General features: G+C 41.5%; 1 protein-coding gene across 1 annotated transcript in view; it reads right to left on the bottom strand.

Moving 5' to 3' along the window:
* The window catches only part of MYRFL (myelin regulatory factor like), a 105,180-nt gene extending 79,100 nt beyond the window's left edge, over positions 1-26,080 (bottom strand). Inside the window, exons 1-2 of the mRNA XM_036456681.2 lie at positions 25,653-26,080; positions 3,514-3,604 (exon numbers count right to left, since the gene is read on the bottom strand). Of these exons, the coding sequence (XP_036312574.1) occupies positions 3,514-3,604; positions 25,653-25,698 (137 nt within the window). The 5' untranslated portion in view covers positions 25,699-26,080. The remainder of the gene's footprint in view (positions 1-3,513; positions 3,605-25,652) is intronic.
* Positions 26,081-26,426: the final 346 nt, after the last annotated feature.

Genomic DNA, 26,426 nt, shown 5'->3' with positions numbered 1-26,426 from the left:
CAAATTGAATCGAGCAATTGATAAAAAGATAATACATCACAACTAACTAGGCTGTCCTAGAAATACAAATCTGGTTTAATATTCAAAAATTAAGTGAAATAATCCGCTATATTAACAAACAGGAGAAAAAAACTATGTGATCATAATATATACTGAAATAACATCTGACAAAATTCGACATCCATTCATGATAACAATTCTTATCAAACTAGGAATAGAAGAGAATATCCTTAAGCTGATAAAGGATATGGAAAAAAAAAAACTTACAGCTAACATCATACCTAATGATTAAAAAACTGAATTCTTACCCTTTAATATCAAGGACAAGGCAAGAATGTCTGCTCTCACTACTTCCTTATTCTCTGTTATATCCAAAGTCTCACCCAGTTCAATATGCAAGAAAAAAATTCCAGAAAGTATACAGTTTGGAAAGAAAGATACACAAGTGTTTCAATTTGCAAATGACATGATTATCAACACAGAACATTCTAAGAAATCTACAAAAAAAGTTCTTAAAGCTAATAAATGACTTCATTAAGATTACAAGACCCAAACCCAATATATAAAAATCAGTAATATTTCTATTGGTTCTGAATAATTGGAACCTAAAATTGGGGGAAGGAGAAATATGAAACATATAGGTATAAATATTAAAAATATTTGAAGACAGATCAATAGAAATTATCCAATATAAACAACAGAGAGAATGATTTTTTCAATCTTTTTTCTCTCATTTGTTTATATTGGATAATTTCTATTGATCTGTCTTCAAATATTTTTTAATATTATACCTATATGTTTCATATTTCTCTTTGAAGGAAAACTAGCATCTTAGCAAAATTGAGTTTTCCAATCCATGAACATAGAATATCTCTCCATTTATTTAGACCTTCTTCGATTTCTTTCATCAGTATTTTATAGATTTCAGCATACAAATCATTTCTTGCAGATTACATCAGTTGAGGTTTGCTCAATTTTTTGAATCTGTAAATTTGTTTTCATTACATCTGGGAAGTTTTCAGCTATTATTTCTTTACATTTATTTTTTTATGTCAATGTCTTTCTTTCCTCTTCTTAGGACTGCAAAGATAGGGCTTCAATAATGTACACATCGCCCTCACCCCCTAACCATGGATGAATTTCACACGCTGGACCTCTAGTTCATAAATAAGAAAACAAATCTCAACCTCTATCTCAAATCTGATACAAAATTAATTCAAAATGTATCACAGATCTAAATAAAATTTTTGTAAGAAAACAGTAGAAAAATGTTGAGAACTTAAATTAGGCAATATCAGCCGGGACCGGTTTAGCTCAATGGATAGAGCATCGGCTTGGGGACTGAAGGGACCCGGGTTCGATTCCGGTCAAGGGCATGTACCTTGGTTGCGGGCATATCCCCAGTAGGGGGTGTGCAAGAGGCAACTGATCGATGACTCTCTCTCATCGATGTTTCTAACTCTCTATCTCTCTCCCTTCCTCTCTGTACAAAAATCGATAAAATATATTTTTTTAAAAATTAGGCAATATCAATATTTCTTAGATATAAAGTACAAACCACATAAGAAAATATGATAAATTGGACATCACTAAAATTTAAAACTTGGATATCACCAAAATTTTAAACTTTTGCTCTGGGAAAAACACCATGAAGAGAACATAAGCTATGACCTGGAAGAAAATATTCACAAATCACATAACCAACAAAGCTCCTATATCCATAACATTTAAAGAGTTCTATAAACTCAAATATAAGAACAACCCCATTTAAAAAAAAACAATTTTATTGATTTCATAGAGGAAGAGAGAGAGAGAGAGAGAGAGAGAGAGAGAGAGAGAGAGAGGGAAACATCAATGATCAGAGAGAATCACTGATCAGCTGCCTTCTGCATGGTCCACACTGGGGATTGAGCCCACAACCTGGGCATGTGCCCTGACCAGGAATCAAACCATGACCTCCTGGTTCATAAGTAGATGCTGAACCACTGAGCCATGCTGGTCAGGCCCCAATTTTTTTAAATGGGCAAAAAATTTAAAGAGATACTTCACCAAAGAAAATGTATGAATAGCAAACATGCACATGAAATAATACTCAACATCATTAGCCCTTAGGAAAATACAAATTAAAACATGATGAGACATATTAGACATAATATAAACATATTAGAATGGCCATGACAAAAAAATTTTAACTGATAATACCAAGAACTGGCGATAAAGAACAGCAGTTAGATGTTTTATGCGTTGCTAGTAGTAATGCAAAGTGAATGGCCACTCTAGAAATCTGGGCAATTTTTATAAAGTTAAATTTACACTTACAATATGTCTTGGCAGTCTTTAAGTATTAACCTAGAGAAATTAAAATTCTTAATCACACAAACACCTATTCATAAATATTTATAGAAACTCTTTATAATTGCCAAAAACTATTCTGTGTTATAAACATGCAACAGTCTTTCTCAGCAACAAAAATAAATGAATTATTGATCAAAGACTTATGCTTAGTGAAAGAAGCCACACTCAAAATGTTAAATACAATTGTCTCATTTATGTGACAATTCAAAAAAAGCAAAACTAGCCGGTGAGGCTCAATCAGCTGGTGCACTGAAAGATTGCTGGTTTAGTTCCTGGTCAGGTCACATGCCTGGGTTGCAGGCTCGATCCCTGGATCCCTGGATCATGCAGGAGGCAAATGATTGATGTTTTTCTCCCTTCTCCCTCCTCCCTCTCTAAAAATTAATAAAAATATTTGGGGGGGAAAAACCAGAACTATAGAAACAGAGAACGGGTCAGTGATTACTAAGGGCTCAGGGTGGGTGAGAAGTTTTAACACAAAGGGGAAGCATAAGAGAATGTTTCAGAGTGAGGATACTGTGTGTGCTGATCCTGGTAGTAATTAAACAACCATCCATTTACCAAAACTATAAACAAGAAAAATAATTGAATTTTTCTGCATATAAATTAATAATAAAAAGAAAGCTGGCGTGACTATATTAATATCAGAAAATAGGACAAAAATCAATGAAAAACAAACAAGAATATAAATTTAATCAAAAGCTATTTCTTTAAAAGGTTAAAACTCTTGCCAGATTAATCAAGAAATAAAAAAGATACAAATAATTAACATCAAAAGGATCATCACTCTAGATGTTACAGACATTAAAAGTATAACAAGGAAATATAATGAACAACTTTAGGCCAGTGAATTGGATAACTTAGATAAAATGGACAAATTCATTGAAAGACATAAGCTGCCTCAGCTGATAACTACTGTAGATAACCTGAAAAGCCCCAACTCTACTAAAGAAATTAAACTGGAAGGGCGGATCTTCCTCTAAAGAAAACTCCAGGCCTACCTGACTTCACTGGTGAAACCTGCCAAAGATTTACAGAATAATACCAACTCTACCCAAGCTCCTCTACCAAACAAAACGGAGGGAGCACTTCCCAGACCATTTAGCTAGTTCATACTTTTTAAAACATCAAATGGAGAGCAGTGCTCTCTTCACTTACAAGGCCCCCAAATCGAAATCATTGCCCAGGAACTCCTCCAGCAGACTTGTATCCAGAGCCAGGTTTCCCAGGGTGTCGCTGGCCCCCTGAGCTGTAAAGACCAAGGGAAAATGTTGAGATTCATGAAGATTTCATAATGGCTAACAGCTAAAAACACTGATATGCTTGCACCCAAGAATTTCAAAGCAACTAAATGGCATAATGCACTAATTTTTCATTCAAATGTGTTCTTCAGAAATCTCTTTAGATGTCACCTTTTCCAGCAGCCTTCCCTGACTGCCCAAGGCTGGTTCGGTGCCTCCTTTATTTTTTCATTTCACACTATGTGCTCTGGCTCAGACACTATTACAATCATTTGCTTTTGTGTTTGTTTACTTATCTAAAGTTTTTAAAGGTAGGGACTGTGTCTTTCTTACTATAGCTGCAAGAATCTATAGTGTAAACTTTTTTATTGGATAGATGGATGGGTGGTTGGACAAATTTTTCCACTTGAGACCAATAAGTTCCATATCTTGCTTCATACTTTGTTAGACTTCCCATGTCCTTTTTCTCAGTTAAAATAAATGAAAATAAACTCATCAGTTTATTCTGTTTATAATAAAAGTGTTAAAATTGTAAAAGAATATAAAGTATAGGAATATACTATAGAGAAGACAAAACAACCTTTATTTGATTGACTCCATACCAAGCAAACTCAAGACAATTAGAAAGAATCAGGAAATTTAAGAATGGTTGGCTAAAATTAAATATAAAAACTAACTACTTTCTTATACATAAAAAATACCAGTCAAGCACTTAGATACCATAAAAAAAGAAAAGAAAATTCCATTCAAAATAATAAAAGCACAATTTATCTAAATGTGTATTTGGGGACTTTTTTTTTTTTAAAGTGTAAGGAAACTCTATGAAGGGTCATAAGAGATTTGAGCAAGTGGAAAGACATACCTTATTCTTTGACTAAATGACTCAATATTACAAAAACTTCCACTGTATATTATTTAGGACAACTACCAAACCTCTACATTCATTTTCTGAGAACTTTCCCCTTCTATTTGTATCATGTAACTTCTACAGGCACCTGAATCAGGGAGAACCAGTCCGTTGGTTGGCCAGGGGCCAATTCAATGATTTCGCCCAAGAATTTGAATTGATAGACTTTTAAAGCTGATGGTTGGGATTAAGTCATAGCTAAGGCAGAGGACTAGAGGGTAGTCTCAATATTTCTGCCACATGTACCTAGTTCCTTCTTGATTTTTAACCCTTACTGGGACTGCTTGTTCCACTTTTGCTTTAATTTCATGATAAACTCTTTATATACCCAACTAGAGGCCCGGTGCATGAAATTCATGGGTCTGTGTGTGTGTGGGGGGGGGGGGGGGGTGTATCCCTCAGCCCAGCCTGCACCCTCTCCAATCTGGGACCCCTGTGGGATAGGGCCTAAACCGGCAGTTGAACATCCCTCTCACAATCTGGAATTGTGGCTCCCAACCACTCGTCTGTCTGCCTGACTGCCCCTAACCACTTCTGCCTGCCAGCCTGATCACCCCCTAACCACCTCCCTGTCAGCCTGATGCCTAACTGCTCCCTTGCTGGCCTGATCTCCCCTAACTGCCCTCCCCTGCCAGCCCAGTTGCCCCAACTCCCCTCCCCTGCTGGCCTGGTTGCCCCCAACTGCCCTCCCCTGCAAGCCTGATCACCCCTAACTGCCCTCCTCTGCAAGCCTGGTTGCCCATAACTGCCCTCCACTGCAGGCCTGTTCCCCCCCACACAACTTCCCTCCCCTGCAGGCACAGTCGCCCCCAACTGCCCTCCCCAAGGGCATGACAGTCAATTGCATATTACCTCTTTATTATATAGGATATACTCTTTTGAATTGTTATTATGTTACCTGAAATCAAATAATCCCCAAGTTAAAGTGTTCTGAAATTCTTCTGAAAAAAATAAATACCCAAAAATTGCCAGAAAAATTGTGGAAAGGAATGGGGATAAATGAGAACTGAGAAACACACAAATGGACACATCAAAGGAACACAAACAAGTCCAGGGCATTTCAAGAAACATTACACATAAATGAAATATATAAGGACTTTTAACACATGATAAACATTTCCTTTCATGCCAGTGAGAAAAAACTGATTATTCAACAGAAGTTGTGTAGAAAATTTGTTAGACTTGGGAGAGAAAAGAAAGAAAAAATACCGGAACATTTTCCTCCTTCAACACCAAAATTCAGGGTAGATCAAATATTTCAACATGAATAAAGGAAACCATAGAAAGAAACCATGAGTGAATATTCTTATGACCTGGAGATAAAGAAGGCTTTTCCTAGCATGGCATGAAAACCACAACTATAAAGAAAGAGATTGATAAATTTCACCTTATACAATTTTTAAGGGGAAAAAGGACTTTTAATATTTTATTTTAAAATAATGTTTAACTTAAAGAGAAGTCACAAGAGGACTTATACCCTTCACTCAAATTCACCAATTATTAACATTATTGGGGGGATTTTCAGGTGCAATTAAATATGTAATTCTTCAATTCTCTATCCCCCACACCAAAATCCCTCCCTTAGTCCAATGCCTTGTGTTCCCAGGGGCAAGGTACCTTCCCATTCTGCTCACTGCCCTAGTCACAGGAAGGCCATTTTATGTTTGCCTTTTGGCTTGCTATCTCATCCTCAGTCATTAAAATAAAAATGTTTAAATCCTGAAAACCTCCCAAATGGGAAATTCTTATGGGTACCAGAGACAGGTAGAAGGAAGGAAGGAAAAAAAGAGGAGGGAAGGAAAAGAAAAGAGAAATCATCAACTCCATTCAGTGGCATGTACCAAGAGGGAAATAAAAGATATTCCTAAAAGCTGGGATGGTCAAAAACGACCTCATAGTGGAGTGTAGTCTTGAGCTAGACTTGGAAGAAAGGATAGGATGGAGATGGACAGACCAAGACTCTTTCATTGATTCAGCCAACATTTATTAGGCATCTACCATGTGCCGAGCACCGTACAAGATTCTGAGGACACAGAAGAGAGATTGTGGGGGAGGGGGGGGACAAGCTCCCTTAGGGGGCCTGAATTGTAAGGGAGGAAAAGATGGCAACAGCAGGGTCCGGGGCAGATATTCATGGCTATGAAAACAATAAAGAAATGGGATTTATGGACAGTGATGAAAATAAAATGGAGTGGTATGAGGGAGTGGGGGCAGAGCTCTTTTGGATGTGGAGGCCTTGCTCAGAAAGCAGTCAGCCATGTAACTACGGGCAGTGGCAAGGGCAAGAGCCTGGGGCTGGACCATGCAGGCCAAGCTCAGCATGTTTGAGAAGCAATCATTCCAGCTTGGCCAGAGCACATGAGTGCAGGGAGGTGGGAGGAAAGGGTCAGACGTGATGTGCTTTCCGTTGTTAAAATGTTACTCTGGTGGCTCTGTGGGAAAGGACTGTAAGGGGACAAGAGCAGAAGAAAGGAGATGAAATCGAGCACAATCGCTGCTGTCCAGGGACATTCAGTAATGAGTGCGTACTCTGAGCCGAGCAAAAGGATAAGCACTTCCCTGTGTTTCCTCATACTCCTCACAGCAGCCCTCGGAGGTGGGCATCCATAGCATTCTCAGTCCACAGAGAAGGTAGTTACACAGGGTGGCACAGCTGGTCACTGACACCCAGGGAAGCCAACCAGGCCTGCCTTCATCCTGAGCCTACCCGCAGCACAGCCTCATCACCACCACCCGCCCCCAACGATGCCAACCACCCCGCCCCCAACAAGGCCAACCAACCGCAGAGAAGCAACTGCTTCTAGCACTTCACTGGGCTTTGGTCAAGCTGATTGCTAAGGGAAGCAGATGGAGGGAAGGATCTGTTTAGTTTCCCACTGAAATCCCTGCTGGTGTCCCATCTGCTTTATGCAGCACCCTTCCCCAACACACACACACACACACACACACACACACACACACACACACACACACACATGCACACACACACAAAGACACACACACACATACGCACATGCACACAATTTCCCACGAACAAACAGGAGGTTGTCCATAGATGAGTGATGTGCTACTTGCTTTACATCACCACCTTCCCCCACCCCCACCCCCAGGCAGAAATAGGAGATGGCCCACAGCTCCCCGGACCTGCCCTGGGTGGCTTGTCCAAACCCCTTAATGAACAAGGAAAGATGATCCCTGTGGTAGCCAGCGTTTACCAGGACTCCAGCAGCACATCTGTGCTTTCCAGACCCAAAGGAAATTACTCAACAAGATAAATCCGCAGTGTCAGATGAAACTGTTTCCAGGAGGCTTTTACACACCCCAGGCCACTCTCTAATGGCTCTGAAAACAAAGCCCGTGCTTTTAACAATAATCACTTTGCTCTAAATGTCTTAAACCCTGGCTTAGGACACCCAAAGCTGCAAAGAGGGGGTCATGAGGCACCCCACCCTGCCGGGAGGCTCTGTTTCAAACCTGGATTGTTCTCTTTTCCACATTATGTTTGTGCCTGGGGAGGGCTGCCACAGTCCTGCTCACACAGGCCTCCGGGGAGAACCAGAGAACTGACACTTTATTGCTTTCAGAAAGCAAAGCCCCTCCTTGCCCTAGCTCTCTGCCTCCCCTTCCAGATACAGGGACAGCGGCAGGAGGGTGGCCCGCCCTGCTGCCCTTGGCCTTGGACCCACAAGAGAAAAGCACATGGTGATGAGAATCAATCCTCAGGGGGTGAGTGCCACACACAAAGCCATGCTGCACGCAGAGGACTGACTAACAGGCCCACATATGCCTTTGGGGAAACTGCACAGCCTTTCATTGCTCCCTGCCTCCCCGACACCCGCCCGCCCATCCACACACCCCGGTCCCATGTGAAGTCCCTTCTTGTTAACATCTGATGGGGCCCCTTCCCACATCACTGTCCCCAACCTGAATGCTCCTGCTTTTTCTATATCTGCTCTTCCATCCTCTGTCCCACAATAATGCTGTCCAGAGCATTCAGAAAACAGACACGTAGACAAAGTTAGGCAACCACGAGGATCGCCGTAATGGCTGCCCTTTGGATTTTAAACATAAAGGTAGGTCCCCTCTGATATGCCAGTGTTCATGAAAAATTGGAGCAGAAATGCTAATGGATACTCCAAAGGAGAAGGAAGATGGGTGGGAAAGAGGAGAAGGGGAGAGAAAAGCTAATGGTGGTGTTTAGAGTTATAGCCAGTTCAGAGTTGAATGACACTAAAGATGACATTTGCCCAGAGACACTTCCAATCATTAATTAATTGTTTCATTTGTTTATTCAACATTTACTTAGCATCCACTGTGTGTCAAGAAATAAAATCAGTGATGAACCAAAACCGGTTTGGCTCGGTGGATAGAGCATCGGTCTGTGGACTGAAGAGTCCCAGGTTCGATTCCGGTCAAGGGCATGTACATTGGTTGTGGGCACATCCCCAGTGGGGGTTGTGCAGGAGGCAGCTAGTCAATGTTTCTCTCTCATTGATGTTTCTAGCTCTCTATCCTTCTCCTTTCCTCTCTGTAAAAAATCAATAAAATATCATTTTTTAAAAATCAGGGATGATCTCACAGTCCAGAGACAGGGATGAGCAAATCAGCTCACAGCGCAGGGTGTTCGGTGTGAGGGTGGATGTATGTATGTAATAGACATGGGTACCAATTAGGATGGCTGGTGTGAGTCAAGGATTTCTTGCAGATGATATTTGAGAGGACTTTTTAAGAATAAGTAGCCGAAACCGGTTTGGCTCGGTGGTAGAGCATCGGTCTGCAGACTGAAAGGTCCCGGGTTTGATTCCGGTCAGGTGCATGTACATTGGTTGCGGGCACATTCCTGGTAGGGGGTGTGCAGGAGGCAGCTGGTTGATGTTTCTCTCTCATTGACGTTTCTAGCTCTCTATCTCTCTTCCTTCCTCTCTGTAAAAAAATCAATAAAAATATATTTATATATTAAAAAAAAGAATAAGTAGGGTGGGAACATTCTAGGAACAGAAAGGAAATTGTTCAAATGCACTTAACTGCTCAGCGGCAGGATTCCTGTGGAAATGTGCCAGCAGTTGGGCCAGCGCTGGAGGGCAGGTGAAGAACATGGCGGACTGAGAGCAGCCCCTGCATGGACCCCTGTGCGCTGCATATACTTTTTGTTCAACCACTGCAGCAGTTATGTGGTGTGTGCCTGTCTCTCTACTGAGCTCTAAGCCTCTCTAGGGGAGAAATTGTCTCTTTTTGTACAGACCCTACACACCTAGAAGAAGGCATATAACATGCTGATTATTCAATAAATGTTGAATTTGGTGGGTGAGTAATAATATTTAAATGAATAAATGTGAATGGTGGTACATGTGGCTAGAGAAATTGGCAGATAACAGATCATGAAAATTCTTAGGTATCAAGATAAAGAATTTATTTTAAAATTTACTAAGACATTGGAAATTCTTCATCAAAGGAGTGACACTATCATATATTTTATTGATTTATTTGGAGAAATATTTGTTGCTCTACCTACTTAGGCACTCACTGGTTGATTCTTGTATGTGGCCTGACCAGAATCAAATCCACAACCTTGGCCTATAGGAAGACACTCTAAACCCATGAGTTGGCTAGCCAGGGCCAGGTGTATATCTTTGAAAGGTCCTTTTGCTGCTGTTAGGAGTGAAACTGGGCAAGACTAGAGAAAAGAGACTAGTCAAGAGCACTTCCAACAGTGGCCTTCCCTCATTAGATCACCCAATACACAATCAGAGGCACCTGCTATGGACCACGCACAGCGCTAGAGATACAAAGACAAGGGAGCCTTAGTAGGTAAGGGTCCTGGTTCTGTAATCAGCCCTGGGGTCAAAACTGGCTGCACCATAGGGTCAGTTACCTAGTTTCTCTGAGTCTCTGCGTCCATGTCTATGAAATGCAGACAATAAGAGCATCTCCCTCACAGCGTGGAAGGATTAAATAGAGGATGCTATAAGGTGCTTACATACTTCCCAGCTCAATGAAGGCTACATTTTGTCATTACCATCAGTGGCTGTGCTCAAAAAATCATAGCTCGGTGAGAAAACAGATATAAAGACATACCATGGCAATTCTATGTGAGAACAGAGCTGTCCACAGGACATTATGGGACACCTAAATGACTCAGCAGGAGCAAAGGGTTATCAGTAAAAGCTTCTAGGAACAAGGGTCTACGAAGCTGGACCCATTAGCAGGAACAGATCCTGAGGCCCAGAAAGCCAAGAACCCAATCTGGTGCAGTGGGGGTGGGGTCAGGAGAGCGGCACCAGATCGGTGCTGGGCATGCTGGGGTCAGCGTGGACACGCTTGTGCACGTCTCTTCCCAACTTCACATTTAGTGTCTTCTTGTTGGAAGTTTGGCATTAGCCATACTAGGAGCCTTACAGCCTGGAAGCTGGCAAACACTACGAATTGGGGAATCTTCCCCTGCCCTAAGAGCTGGTTGTTAAACATTCACTGGAGGTGAGCAGTGTTTGAGAGGAGCGCCCACTGGACTTGGTGATTGATGAGAAGGCATCCAAGCTGCTCCTCAGCCCTGTGCTGGTGGCTGGTCATGCTGGACATGGGAGATGGGAGCCACGTTGGTGAAGAGCCTATGAAGGAGCTGAAGGGGTTCACTTGCTCAGGATCATGCCATGTCAATCTTGCTTCCGCGCTCATGGAGACAGAAGTGAGCAGCAGGCACTGCCCTCAAGGAGCACTCCAGCCGAAACAGGTTTGGCTCACTGGATAGAGCGTCGGCCTGAGGACTCAAAGGTCCCATGTTCGATTCCAGTCAAGGGCATGGTTGCGGGCACATCTCCAGTAGGGGGTGTACAGGAGGCAGCTGGTGGATGATTCTCTCTCATTGATGTTTCTAACTCTCTATTCTTCTTCCTTCCTCTCTGTAAAAACTCAATAAAATATATTAATAATTAAAAAAAAAAAAAGGAGCATTCCGCCCGATGACCTGGAACCCTGGGCGGCTCCCAGCCCTCCCTGCGCAGGCTGTCTTCCTCCATGGACCCAGGAAGAGCCTACTCAGTTCTTTCAAGCAGAGCTAACATGATTCATTGTTGGAAACAGTGACTAAATGAAAAGACTGTCTCTGGACTCTAAGGTGATATGAATCACTTGAAATTCATGTGCCCGATAATCAGAAGATAAAATGGAAATTAGCCTTTATTTCACTTGAGCAAATAAAGAGTTCAGGCACGCTGTATAACAGAATGGCAACACCCACATGGGGTTTCTATAACTGTCGCAGATGCAGGGTTCTAGAGAGGATTGCTGAAAGCCTGAATGCTGGCCTCTACACACATCAGAAGGTAGTCGGGCAGCCTGCATGTGCCCACAAAGAGCTGGCCCTGTGGGTGGACTTCACATCCTGTTCAGCTGCCTGCCTGGCAGGTTAGGACACTCTGCACGGAAATGTGTACCTTCCCTTCAGCTGCATACTGAACAAGATTGTTAATCCATTCGTGCAAGTCACTAAATACCCAATGAAGTGTGTGTGCGAGGCTCTGGGGATACAACTGTGAGCAGCACTCAGTCTTCCCCTCAAGGTGGGGAGGAGCACAGAAAGGATGGCAGCTCCCACATGATGTGATATGTCAAGGGGGCTTCCAGCCCTATTTGGAGGGGAGGAGCAGGCAGGTAAGGGCTGCTGTGTTTGTTGCTAAGATGGAAAAAGGTGGAGAAAATTACAGTAGAATTAGATGAATTTACTCCTGGGTGAACAATTGTACCTCAAAATGTTAACTTGGAGAAAATCCTAAAATTCAGTATAAAATGACTCTGTTGTCATCCTTCCCAATAAGGTTATTTGTGGTTGGGATAAGTGTAAAGAAAGCAGACTGGCCAAGTATGCAGATGACCCGGAGGTGGGCAAGGTGCAATATAATATGCCAGAATCAGGTCTCATCGGGGCTGACGAGATTGATGGCTGACTGGCAAGATGAAATTTAGTGAGTTAAGCATTCAGCTTTACATCACCTTTTAAACTTATGTAAGTATGAGATAGGGAAACTTGGCTTATCAGTGAACAGGTGATAAGGAAGAATAGGGAAGAAAATAAATTACTGCAGGATTATAATAATAAAATCACTGAGTACAGAACTAGGATGTTGAGGACCCTGTTCCTCTATGCACAGGACCAGGTTTGGTGACATGGGCTCCACACTTTCAGAAGAATGATGACAAATACTAGGGTATCCAAAGGAGAACAAACAGAGTGAGAAAGAATCACAGACAAGCCATATGAGAGATGGCCAATAGAGAATAATAATAATATTTGGTAAATTTGTTGAGCCCTTTGTATATGCTGATACTGTGCTAAGACTTTTATAGTCACTTTCCTGTTTAGTCTTCACAATAATTTTATTCTATCAGAAAGGAACCCCATTTTATAATCCCCATGTTTCAGAAGAGCAAATCATCTTAGCAAGCTTAAATGCCTGCTCAAGTTTCAATAACACAGTTATTACTGTAGGGGCTCAGGTGTTTTCTACTATAACATATCTTTTACTGAACAACCTTGCTTTCTGCAAAATCATGTGAAGTAATAAAAGAAAGGTTTGGGCAAACCATTTAAAAACTAATAAAAACAATAACACACTTAATAAAAATGTAAAAAGCATCAAATTATTATTAATATCATTAAGTACTTCAGAAAATATAGGAATTTGCTTTATAAAAGGATGTTGGAAAGGGTTGTAAAGAAGAGTTAGAGCTGCTGAAATGTAAGGGAAAGAGAGTGGAGGAAATTGAGATTATGATAACTGGCTTAAAACAATTACATGAGCTGAAACCGGTTTGGCTCAGTGGGATAGAGCGTCGGTCTGTGGACTGAAAGGTCCCGGGATCGATTCCGGTCAAGGGCATGTGCATTGGTTGCGAGCACATCCCCAGTGAGGGTTGTGCAAGAGGCAGCTGTTCTATGTTTCTCTCTCATTGATGTTTCTAGCTATCTATCCCTCTCCCTTCCTCCCTGTGGAAAATCAATAAAATATATTAAAAAAAAGAAAAAGAAAAAGAAAAAGAAAGGAAAGAAAAGAAAAAATGTCTTGGTTGTCTACCAGAACTTCAGTTCTAAACCTGACAGCCCTTTAAAAACAAAAACAAAAACAAAAACAAAAAACAAAACACAATTACATGAGACCTACCCTTCCTCCTGGGCTCAAGGACTCTCCTCTCTCTGAACACATTAATTCCATTTTCTCCTCAATAATGTATCCTCACTCAGCCAGAGTGGCTCAGTGGTTGAGCATCAACCTAGGAACCAGGAGGTCAAGGTTCAATTCCTGGTCAGGTTTTGGGCTCGATCCCCAGTGTAGGGCATGCAGAAGGCAGCCAATCAAGATTCTCTCTCATCATCGATATTTCTATCTCTCTCTTCCTCTCCCTTCCTCTCTGATATCAATAAAATTTAAAAACACACACATACTAATGCTAATATAGGAAAAAAGAAAACACTAGAATAGAAATAAAACACAAATGCATGTTAACCATAGAAGATAAATTTGGGAAAGAAGCTGACAAAAAGAAATTTAATTGTAACACATCAAGAAATCTTATTGATTTATGTTCAAGAGTTTGAAGAAGTATTGTTCTGGTTTGGCCTATTAGAAAGTCTAATTTTTCCAAAGGCCAAAAAGGAGTAGGAAGAAGAAAAAGGAGGAGAGGAGAAGGAGAAAGAGGAGAAGGAAAAGGAGGAGGAGAAGGAAAAGAAGGAGGAGGATCGTCCCAAAGGAAGAATAGCAAAAGAGGGGGATCCCACTATAGGCTTTACAGGGGGTTGGGCTCATCTGAAGCATGCAGTGCTGGATATTAAATCAAGGCCCTCATGGACAGAGCCTGCATGGCACAACTTCAGAAAAAATGTAACAAAGAAGCTGCCCACCCTGCATCTTTCAGGGGTGCCCATCCTGCCTCAGCAATGCTTCCTGTCCTGCGAAGCCAGGCAGAGAGGGAGGGCACAGCCCAGTGGGACACCAGCTGAGGGCTGAGTCTTCAGCCAAGTGTGGGACAAAGACTCTCGTCCTCTTAGATGCAAGAAATAAAGGAGGAAAACCCGGAAGACTTGGAATCTTGGAAAGAGACCAGGCTTGGAGTTCTATATTTGTTGATTTGACAAATTTGTTTGAGTCCCTACTGTGCGCTGGTTCCTACCTGTTGAGGTGCAGGAATGAATGAGACATAGTTCCTTCCTTCCAGCTGTCCATAGGAGACAGACATGCCTGGAAAGGTGAAATGCAAAGAGCTACAAAGTTCACGGGAACGAGGAGGGAACTGAGCCAAAGCCTAAGGTGAATGGTGGTGAGCCAGGTAGGTGAACAAGGGCTGGAAAGCATTCCAGAAGGAAGAAGCCCATGTGACTCAGAGGCAGAAGTGTAAGAATTTGGGGAACTGCAAGGCAGGCAGAACTGGATTAAATTCCAGTTCTCCAGAACCTCTCTGGGCCTGTTTCCTTATCTTGAAAGAGGAAATGGTTTTTACCCGAGAGCTTGCAGACTAAATGTGATAACATATAACTCCACAGGTTCTCTCCTTGACCAAACTGTACTTCAACTCCCTTGAACTTTTCAGTGAGGCCTACTTCCTGTTTCTCTTGGCAGTTTTTAATTGTAACAAGAATTCTAACACTGTCAGTTTAACCAGCATCCTCCCTCTCGGTATCTGATCACCTTCAATATTTAAATCAGGTTCTCATCCTCCCCCTACCCCAGGTGATGTCTGATCACCCCAGCCTGCATTCAGCAAGGATCTCGTTAGGTCAGTTTATCCAGAATCCCCTTCCCCTGCTCCTTGGTTAAACATTTAGCCCACTCACTCACACTGTATTCAAAGTGGAGCCCAATCTCTCCTCTCTACTGCAAAATGCCATCACGGTGGTCATTATACCTATTGTAATGGCTTCTTCTTTGTTTTTGTTTTTAAATATATTTTTATTGATTTCAGAGAGGAAGGGAGAGAGAGAGAGAGAGAAACATTAATGATGAGAATATTGATCAGCTGCCTCCTGCATGTCCCCTACTGGGGATCGAGCCCACAACCCGGGCATGTGCCCTTGACTGGAATGGAACCCAGTACCTTTCAGTCACAGGCTGACGCTCTATCCACTGAGCCAAACCAGCTAGGGCATGGTCTCTTCTTTGAATGAAGTTCTTCTTACCATGCTTTAATAATAGTACTGAAATTTTTTCTTTCTTTAATGCTATGTGCTTGGTTCATAATAAATGTTCATTCCCTTTTATTGCTTCTCTGATCTTCGTCTCCAATCCCCAAACACAGGCATCAGAACAATAAACCAATTTCTGAACTTGGGCAGATCAGTTTCATCAAAGCCGGAGATGAGGTGAAGGCTGAAGAGATAAGAATTTGCTGGCTCTGTTCTGGGGAGTGTAGAGTTGGGTAGCCAGCAGCCAATTTGTGGGAGATTACATGGTAACTAGAGGGAGGTGAGGAAGAGGAGGGTCAAAGGGAGGAGTTTTCCCCAAAGATCGACCTTGTGCACTTATTTTTTGAGCAGCTGGCCCTAGAATATGGGTGCCAATGATGAAACATGTCTTTGCTCCCTTTTTCCTTTGGAAAGGCAAAGTGGGATGTAGATGGAAAGACCTTTGGACTTGGAATGAGAAGACCAAGATTTGCCACCAGCCCTGGCACCTACCAATGTGATTTTAGATACATCTGTCAACTTCTTCAAGGCTCCACTTCTTTCATCATTAAATGCCTTCTTCTCAGGGTCCTGTGAGGGGCCAATGAGCTCATGGAAATGGATGGGTTTGTAAAATACTAGTATCAGACTCCATAAACAAGCACAGTACAAATGGAAGAGTGAGGAGAAACTTTTGAAGATGGGTTAGGAATAAACTGACAAAATAAGAAAATGTTGTGGCTGAGTATGAGTTTTTGTGTCCCCTCCCTTTCCCGCAACATTTCTATGAACAGCCAGCAAAGGGAGGGAGAACCAAGTCCTGAGCATGGTTCACAGCCCTGAGGTCCTCAGCACTGTGAAAGGTCAATTCACATTTTCACAATGAGGCCTGCTTCTCCAAAGGGGAGAGAAGGGGAGAAAGATTTTTGTGTTTGCTTTATATTCATGAAGATAAAAAGAGAATATTATAGTTCTTTAAATGCTTTAGGCACACTTCCTGAGATGTGTGAATTAAAGACGTTAAAGTGCCTTTCTTCTGATCAGTTGAAATTAGCCTAGTCATGCTAACAGCTATTTCTTATTCTTTTATATTCATGCACAAAAATTGTCCCAAAGGACATTTACTCTCAGCAGAAGAGTCTTTGACTAGTTGTTACTATGTAGAATTTAAAAGAAACTAGAGGCCTGGTGCAGAAAATCTGTGCATGGGTAAGGTACCTTAGGCCTGGCTGGCGATCAGGGCCATTTGGGACCTTCTTTCCCCAGCTGCTGGCTGTTGGCTAGGGCCTTCCTTCATTCTGCACTGACAGCACAAGTCATAGCAAACAGTCGAACTCCTGATTGGTCAAACTCCGGAGGGGACAATTTGCATATTAGCCTTTTATTAAGTAGGATCATTTGTCAGTGTCCTTTTTGCCTCTTCCTGCACTTAAAACATGTTATGTGAGTTCTTAGATTTGTTTTAAAGCTTCCCTAACCCAACAAGGGAAGAAAAAAAGGATCATTGTCTTCACTGTTTCCATCTATAGAGTCCCACTGCACAGGCAGAATGGATATGAGGAGCAGGGGAGTCAAATTCCAATCAAGAAACTCTCTGACCTCAGAAAGGTGCCTCATAACCTTTTCCAGAAATCTGCCTCCAGAACTACTGTTCTGATTTCTGTCACCATAGCTTGGTTTTACCTCTTCTTGAATCGAGCTAAATAGAATCATAAGTATATGCTCTTTAGTATATTTCAGTACACTATTTTGTAAAATTGTAAACATAAAAATTTAAAAATTCATCCATGGCATTATGTTACCAATCAGTAGTTTATTTTTTTACTGTTGAGTATTTTATTGTATGAATATACATAATTTGTTATTCATTCTTTTCTTAATGAAAATTTGGATTGGTATAGCTTTGGGAGCTTCTTTTTTTTTTTTTCTCACCTGAGATTTTTTTTTTCTTCCATTTTTTTTTTAGAGAGGAGGTGTGGGGGAGAGAGAGAAGCATCAATGTGAGTGGGATACATTGATTTGTTGCCTCCTACACATGCCCCAACTAGGGTCAGGGATTGAATCTGCAACCAAGGAACATGCCCTTGATGGGGAGTTGAACTTGCAATCCTTTGGTCCCAGGGCCATGCTCTAACCCCTGAGCAAACCAGCCAGGGCAGTTTTTTTGCTATCTTGATTAAAGCTGATTAAACATTTTTAAAAAAGATAATCTGCTTTTTCACTGTTTTAATATGCATGCATAGAGAAAGAGCTATGAAAAAAAAAAAAAAATGTTTCCATAGATGTTTTAAGAGCTTTTTAAAACTATAAGCTGTATTAGAGTACTTACCAGGATTTTAAATAATAATGTATTCATTCTATTCTTTTTTTAAATTCACCCCTTACTTACTGATTATCCAGGGACAAAAACAATAACAAAGAACAACATAGAAGTAATTGAAAGCTTTGATACTTGTGAAGAAAAAATGGGGTTCTATGGAAAGGAACTTCACAGGGTGATCTGGACAGGTCCTGGTGGATAGTCATGCCCCCGGCATACAACTTCTTAACTAAAAGGCTTCTCTTTGCCTTAAACAAGACCTATCCTTTGTTTCTGTGCACCTTGGTTAACACTCCTCCCCCCCTCCTCCCCGCCAAATAAGTCATAACCACCCACAGGAGGGCAAATAATCTTGTTAACTATTCTGTAATCCAACCCAATTTGGCTTTCTCCAGCCTCCCCATAATCTTCCTTACTTCCTCCTCCATTTCAAATGCACAAAAGAAGCAGTGAAACTTCACCTCTGGAACATTAGAGCTCTGGCTCCCCAGTCTGTCGTCAGTTTGGCTCAAACAAACTCATAAACATTCTCAGCAGTTTGGGATGTTCTAACGTCAACATGCCTTTCAAAGAAGTGAAGAATTTAGTTCAATTATGTGTGGCAAAGCCAGTTCCCCAGCCCTGCCAGTGCATGGCTGAATGGCCTGTTTGAGGCCAGTGGTTACCAAGATCCTCACGTAATAGTTCTCATCTGTATGTTACATCACCCAAGCCTTTCCCAAAAGACCATGAAGAGATCAAAGGACCAATTCTCTTTCAGTGAGAGCAGCACAAAATATTGATATAAGCCCTGTTCCTGAATAGCCTAGAGCCATAATAACAACGTACTCCTTTCAGCTTTGATTCTACCCCCAAACAAGGAATGCGTCAACCCTAAAAACATGGTATTAAGTTTCCTTGTCTGTCTTTTCTGAAAAATGTTGATTTCAAGACTAACATGGAAAAGCTGAGCCTTTTTTTCCCCTGCAATAAAAGAAATGCTCAGTACTTTGTCCTTTGTTGCTTGGCAACTAAAGGCTATAAATGGATTTTATGATTATAAAGTCTCTGGAATGACTGTGAACATGTAGAAGTTGTAATAACTCCCTTTGAGAAAGAAATGTGTTGAGATATATGGTGTCCCCCAAAATATATACAACTTTGGCTGCCATTATTAATTCCAAAGGGTTAAATCTGGAAAAAACAAAAACAAACAAACAAACAAACAAAACCCCAGTTGAGCTCTCAGCTGTTAAAGTGAGTGTTGTACACGTTATTTTGGGACACCCTGTATATGCAGCTTGTCCGCTTTCTTGTTCCAGAATAAAGCCAGCAATTTGGTTCCTTCACACTTGCAAATGTTATTCTAAAGATCAATAACTATCATTTACTTCATCGTGTCTGCATTTTACCATTAATCCTCACACACCTAAGAGGTAGGTATTATTATCCCTACTTTACAGATGAAAAATACTGAAGCTTTTATAATTGACCCAATGTTGAAAATGAAGAAACAGAAAAACCAGATTCAAACCCTTATTAATTATCCTGTAATCCAACCCGACCTTGCTTTCTCCCACCTCCTCGTAATCTTCCTTACTGCCCTCCTTAATTTCTTTTTTGAATTTCAGCCCTTACTTACAGATGCAAACAGGAAAAAGGTTCAGCTGTTTTCCATAGATGCAAACAGCAAAGACAATGACCCTTTCTTTCTCCCCTTGTTGGGTTAGGGAAGCTTTGTAACAAATCTAAGAAGTCACATAACATGTTTTAAATGCAGGAAGAGGTCTGCCTGAATCCAGGCCTAAGCCATCAAACACACATCATAGAGATTCCTAGGAACCATATTTCTTGGCTCCTAATATTTGAGGATATTGATCAGTTTAATCCTATGGGAGTGACAGTATTTCCAAGTATCAAATCATATGATGTTCTTCTTATCAATAAAACACACTACTTTCCATCGCTGTGTATGATAACTGTTTCTTATACTGCTAATCAGATCTCAGGGTACAATATTGCTGGGGTTTTTTGTCCTGAATCTGGTTACCAAAAAGGACAAGATTGAGAGTTATTTTCTACTACTCTTCCCAGTAAACCCAGCTGCCTCAGTTCCCTCTATGGATTTGTGTTATGCACCAAGCAGATCTTTGTATTCTTATTAGTAGCCTTATCTTTTGAGTTTCTGTAGCTGCTTGCTCCATGGACATAAGCCATTGCTGTTAAACCATGAACACCTCATCTTAGGTGCTAGAGCTGGGCTTTGCCAAAAAATGCCAGATGGTACCAACTGCTAACAGTCCAGAATAATTTCATCTACAGAATGGAATTGCATGCAAATTGTCACACACACACACACACACACACACACACACACACACACACAGCCCTGGTTATTTTACAGGAGCCCTAAGTTCCACAGTTACTCACAGATGTTCCCTTGCCATCTGTTTTGAAGGCCCTGCACAGTGCCTAGGAGCACAGGCCTTCAGAGAAAGACACTTTTGTCCAATTCCAAGCTCAGAAGCACAATAGCTGTGCTACCTCGGGCAAGGTACAAACCTCCTCTGAATTTCCGTTTCCTCATCTCTAAAATGGTAATAACATTATCTGCCTGTTCATTTTGTTGTGCAAATTAAGAATTAATATAGCTAAAGGTCCTAATACAACGTCCTACATGAAGTCATGTGCTCATTAAGTGGTAGTGATTTTCTTACTGATGGGAGCTCCTTTAAAAGAATAAACATTTGTCTTTACTATAGAGCAATGATAATATTGCTTCTTTAGGCAAATAATTGTATGTTAGGCACTATGCAAAGTATTTCACATACATTATCTTAATTCTTATTCTTTTCCTATTAAGTTTACCTACTTCATTTGATAGACAGGAAACAGTCTCAGAGGGGCAAGTCATTAACCAAAGCAGGATCTTAAATCCTCAGGAGAGATGGGATTTGACCCCAGAGTAATCTGCACTACTGTTGAGAGTTAATATTGTCGACTGCACTTGTGAGCACACCTAGCTGCCTCCATCCCCTCTAAAGACTTTTGCTTTGCACCACGCAGTGCTCTGACAAAGCCTGTGCCCAATACCATGTCGGTCATCACCACCCGTGCAGGCTGGAGTCAGGAGCTCAGGGTTAAGGTGTGTGATTTGTAATAGGGCCCAATTTCCAGAACTGAGGTGGGTGTCCTATCAAATACAGCCTCAGCTGAGAAAGACACTGTGGTCAGACAATCTCCATGGTCATTCCTACAACCTTGACTGGTGTCCTGGTGTCTGGACCTCTGCTTCTGTTCAGGACTATGGCTTCCATCCTCTGTTTGACTCCCAACATCTCCTGGTGACTCACAAGTTTTGATGCTGATTCTCAGGTCATGACGGGTTTGAGCTGCAGCCTGAATCTCTCAATTATGGACTTGGATTTTGAATTCCTCCACCCTCAGTAAGCATCTCTGCCATGAATCCTACCGCGCACCACACCACCTCCATTCTTTATTCCTTTTTTGCTAATAAAGAAACAGACATACCACTCCTAGGGCAAGATCATGGCTATGGGTCCCAGATCCAAACGTAATCCACATAAAAAAAAAAAAAAAAATTGCTGAGGAGCTGACTTGCTCCCGAGTTGATTCTGATAATAAAATATCTATAAGAGAAGGAGCACAAATCTTTGTATAATGTAATTAAGGCCACTGCTTTGTGGTCAAGAATCATATTCATTTAACATGTATTCAAGTTAGTTAGTTAGTTAGTTAGTTAGTAATTCAAAACTCTAACTAAGCCTGCAAAGATGATGAAAGCCAGGTACTTGCCTAGCTGCAATCATTGTCTTCTGTGGGAGACAGATATGTAAACACATAAATTAAACTTCAATGTGAAGGGTGCACATCAAAGGTATGGACGAAGTGTTACAGAAGCATGGAGAATTTTGCTTCTAACTTTGCCCAGGGAAGCTTGCTAGATGAAGTAGGAAAGTGCATTCTGGGTAAAAGGCACAGTCAAAGACCCAGTGTTATGAAAGGGCAGGGTATATACAAGGAACCATGAAAAGTGCACCTGGGGGATAGATAACAATAATAATAATATCTATGATGATAATAACAGACACATAGTAATTAAGGTATTGTCCTGAACCTTACGCATATTGAATAATTTAACCTTCACCTTATCCCATTAGATAGATACTGGTATTAACCCACTTTTATAAAGAACTGAGATACAGAGAGATTAAGTAACTTGCCCAAGATCACAGCTAGCAAGGGGCAGAGTCAAGGTTAGAACTCTGGCCCTGGAGCATCAAACTGCTCCAGTCACATCAAACGGCCTCTGACAGAGTCAGTACGGGGCAGTCCCCCGGAGAGGATGCTGGGATGTTGCTAGGGACCATTATGCTAAGCTCAGGCAATGGAGATTCAACAGGAATGTTTAAACAATGGCATCCTTCTGAGCCAAGAGTGAAATGGAAGGTGATTAGCACAGGAGAGAACTTAGGAGATTCTAGCAAGAGATGACCTTTCGAATAAAGGGCAGATTACGACTGAAAGACATTTCTGAGGTTGAAGCAACAGACGTCAGCAATGATTAGCTATGAGTATAAGAGGAGCTGTCAAGAGTGACACCCTCTTTTCTAATCTGGGAGTTCGTTGGAGAGTGAAGAGAATTCAGGAGGAAGTGAAGAATAAAGGGGAGGAGGCAAAGGATAATGAGTTCCACTTTGAATCTATTGATTTGGGACAGTGGTCAGCAAACTCATTAGTCAACAGAGCCAAATATCAACAGTACAATGATTGAAATTTCTTTTGAGAGTCAAATTTTTTAAACTTAAACTTCTAATGCCATTACTAGGTCTCAACAGCCTCTTTTTGTTCTATTCACTGGTCCTTTCTTTCTGCTACTGCACAAGTTTTCCTCTTCCTATATTTGAACTTGCCTGGTTCTCTGCATCTAGAATTTAAGTTTAATAGCTGTTTGTAGCATAGAATAATCTTTTGCACAATTCTTTCATTCGCTTATTCTATAAATATTACTGAGGGTGTACTATACACAGACACCACATAGGCACTTTTCCAAGCTGCATCTCTCTTCTACTCAACAATTCTGCTTTCCTCCCTGAAGCCTCGCTAAGTAGTTCTTCCCACTCCTCTCAGTCAGGGCAGGAATCTCCTTTTTTGCTTTCATGATCAGTCAAGAAACATTTGAAAACCTACTTCAGGACATTACAAAGAGAATGAGCTAAAGAGCTTCTCAACAATTCAGAAATTTCCTCTTTTAAGATTAAGTATAATGAATAACAAAAGACTCTTCTCAAGGCAGTTTTTAATCTATTCTGAAAAGCATGGGAATAAAAGATGAGTCCTCTGATACAAAGCAGTCCAAAAGAAATACCCATAAGAAAGCAAATTGAGAATGTAAGGTCATATTTAAAACTTTAAAGTGAAAACTAAGATCTCAATGGCTTTGACAATTATGACCATTAATTTAAGATGGTATTGTCAATCCAGGTATTTTTTAAAAATTTTATTGATTGATTGATTTTAGAGAGAGGAAAATGAGAGAGAGAGAGAGAGAGAGAGAGAGAGAGAGAGAGAGAGAGAGAGAGAGAGATTGAGAGAGAGGTATATCAACTTGTTGTTCCACTTATTTATGCATTCATTGGTTGCTTCTTGTATGTGCTCTGACCGGGGATCAAACCTGTAATCTTGGCATCTGCCAAGGCAATTCCGATAGTTTTAAAAGCAAAAGTGTTCCTAAGGAAAACTACATTATATAGAGCTTAGTTTCTTAGTACAAAGAGCCTGAGGAAATGAAGAAAAACAGCTTTCAAGTGGGTAACAAATTGCCAGAATTTTTCTTGATTTTCAGATCCTGATTCTTCATACAAGATTGCAATTATTTAGAAACTGACATATCTACAGGTACACGCCATGCAAACTGGCCCTTCTCGTTAGAATATCATTCTAGTTTTGCTGTTCTCATTCTAAGAAATACTTGAGAAAGGAAACCATTATAATCTAAGAAAAAAGCTCCAAAGAGGTGATTATTGGACTTGGCACACAGTAAGTGATCAATAGTTGCTGAAGAGTAGGAAATAAAAATTGACAATTAGTTGTGCAATTTTCAGGTGGTGAGGATCACATCGTCTATTGCCTCCATTTTTATTGCTAAAGTCTACCATTTTCTCCATCTGTTCACTCAAATATAATACAAGGAAAACGCTGACCATTTTATTCTCTTTCCATGGAAAAAGATTCCCCTGCCTCTCGAAAAAGGCTTCACGGAGCAACAGAGTTTGGTTTGGTTAAGAGAGATACTGTTATAATAATCAGACATTGTAATAAGATACACAGGGAACTTATGGAAACTATATCCCCAGAAATTTCTGAAAATAGTACAAGCAAGCACAGTATAAGATCCTAGGTATGACAGCACTTTCATCAGAAGGAAGGTGGACCAGATAAACTTTTTCAGGTCTTCTCCAGATCAAGAAAGAAGTCAAGTAGACTCTGCATTTGTAAAATGAATTGGTGGTTTCTCTAAAATAAAGCAGATATCGCTGTAGCCTGGTGCTTGCTGTCTACTGCTGGAATGAAAGTTACATAGGATGTAAAATCAGGCCATAACAATCCAGCAACATTAGGGTGCCCACTGTGCGCCCAGCGCGACCCAGGTGGGCACCCTGAGTTGGACACTGTCAGAGACAGAACATTTGATGGGTTGGATCACAAGGCTGAGATAACGCAAGAACCTCTTGGTCTTCCATTTCTTCCCACCACTCTGGCAACAGCCAAGCCACTACCAAGAAACTACCGTATTGTGTTGACTCCTTCTGTTAGTGGCCGAGAATCTCACTATTTCTTTGGTCTGACTGCTCTTCAGGGGTCATCGCTGTTCAGCCTTGGGTCAGTTCCATTCAACCTTTAAACATCTAGCATCTGTCAGACACTTCTCTAATCACAAGAAATCCCAAAAGCACTTCCTCAGTATGCTGCTAACTGCCCCCTGGCTTCTGTGAATGGGCAGGTCAGCCCTCAGTTCTTCACTCCCGCCTGGGAATCGCCCTGGAGTGTGTAAAAGCTGTGGCCACATCGCCCTTCACGTGGAAGTCTGAGCATAGCTCACCGGTAAGAAACCAAAGCCGCTCTGACGTGGAGTCCGTCCTGGCTGACATCAGACTCGCCATCAGAATATCACCCCAACTAAAGGTGAGAAGCTGCTGCTGCTTTTAGGGTTGGGGAGGAATGAAATCTGTCTAACCTTGTCCTACAGGGCGCCTCTCCCGGGGAGAAGAAGGTATTTCATTCAAAAGCAAATCGTTATTCGGTTACACATTTTTAAACTGCTGTGAAAAAATAGAGATGGGAATGAGGGAAGAGGGGTTCCTCTGCTCTTTCAGGCTGTTTAAAGTTTCAAGGAATCAGAAGGAATAAGAGCTAGCACAGGATGCGGACAAATAACTACCCCAATAGTAGCAGATAAGCTGCCCCTTGATTTTTTTATAACTAGGCTATGAAAAGGAAGTCCTGGTTTTGTTTTTAAATCACTACCTCTACTATTGATTTTTACAGCAAACACAGCAAATAAACCTTCCCTTTCATTCTAGGACAGTCAACACAGCAGCATTTCTTCCCAGGCCAAGCGTGAGTGAGTCGCAGAAGGATGCGTCCGTGGCCGTGAACTCCGTGCGGGGAGCCTCTTACCTTCGAAAAACTGCTGCAGGGCCTCGCTCTCGCCCTCCACCTCCATGGCGCTGCGCGGTGCTTCCTCCCGGACAGGGCTGTCCCCACCGTCCCCGGCTAGGAGTGCTCTCGCAAAGTCTTCATTTTCTTTTTGTTGGAGTGAAGTGTGTCTTCAGCATCTCTTGTGCCCAGAGACCCAGGGAGATGGTGAAGTCATCAAAATGATTATAAAACCAGAAGGACATTCAACCACGCAGGGAAAGCAATGTCCGGAGCCGGACGTGGTAGCCAGTCCATGGATCTTCCTGCCGGGAGGCGCTTCTCCTCTGCCTCTCGCCTTTGTGTTAAGGACCTTTGTCCTCAGTGACACACGTCGTTACATAAATGGGCAATAAAGGCAGCCTTATCTCCTGCCCATCCTGTTGCACTAATGTGCCTGTATCACCCCCTCTATCTACCTGATCGGTTTCGACAAGGCCAAGCAAAGAGACAGGGTAGGTTTTTCCGCCTAGAAAAAGGGGCCAATCAGGTAATCATTTTGACAGAGACCCAGAAGAGCAGGCCTGTAACAACAAAAAATTGGGATTTGTTTAATATTTTTAAATTAATTCACAGCTAAAACTTATGTTGCTTGATACACATCTACCGTATTTTTCGGACCATAAGACGCACCGGACCATAAGACGCACCAGTTTTTAGAGAAGGGAAATGAAGAAAAAAAGATTCTGAAACAAATAGTGTCCTAAAATATTTTATGTGCATTAAAACCCAACATCACAGTCATAAACACATGTA

This window comes from Pipistrellus kuhlii, unplaced genomic scaffold (genome assembly GCF_014108245.1).
Source record: "Pipistrellus kuhlii isolate mPipKuh1 unplaced genomic scaffold, mPipKuh1.p scaffold_m20_p_3, whole genome shotgun sequence".
Taxonomy (NCBI): Eukaryota; Metazoa; Chordata; class Mammalia; order Chiroptera; family Vespertilionidae; genus Pipistrellus; species Pipistrellus kuhlii.
This window is presented reverse-complemented; position numbering and strand designations above follow the sequence as displayed.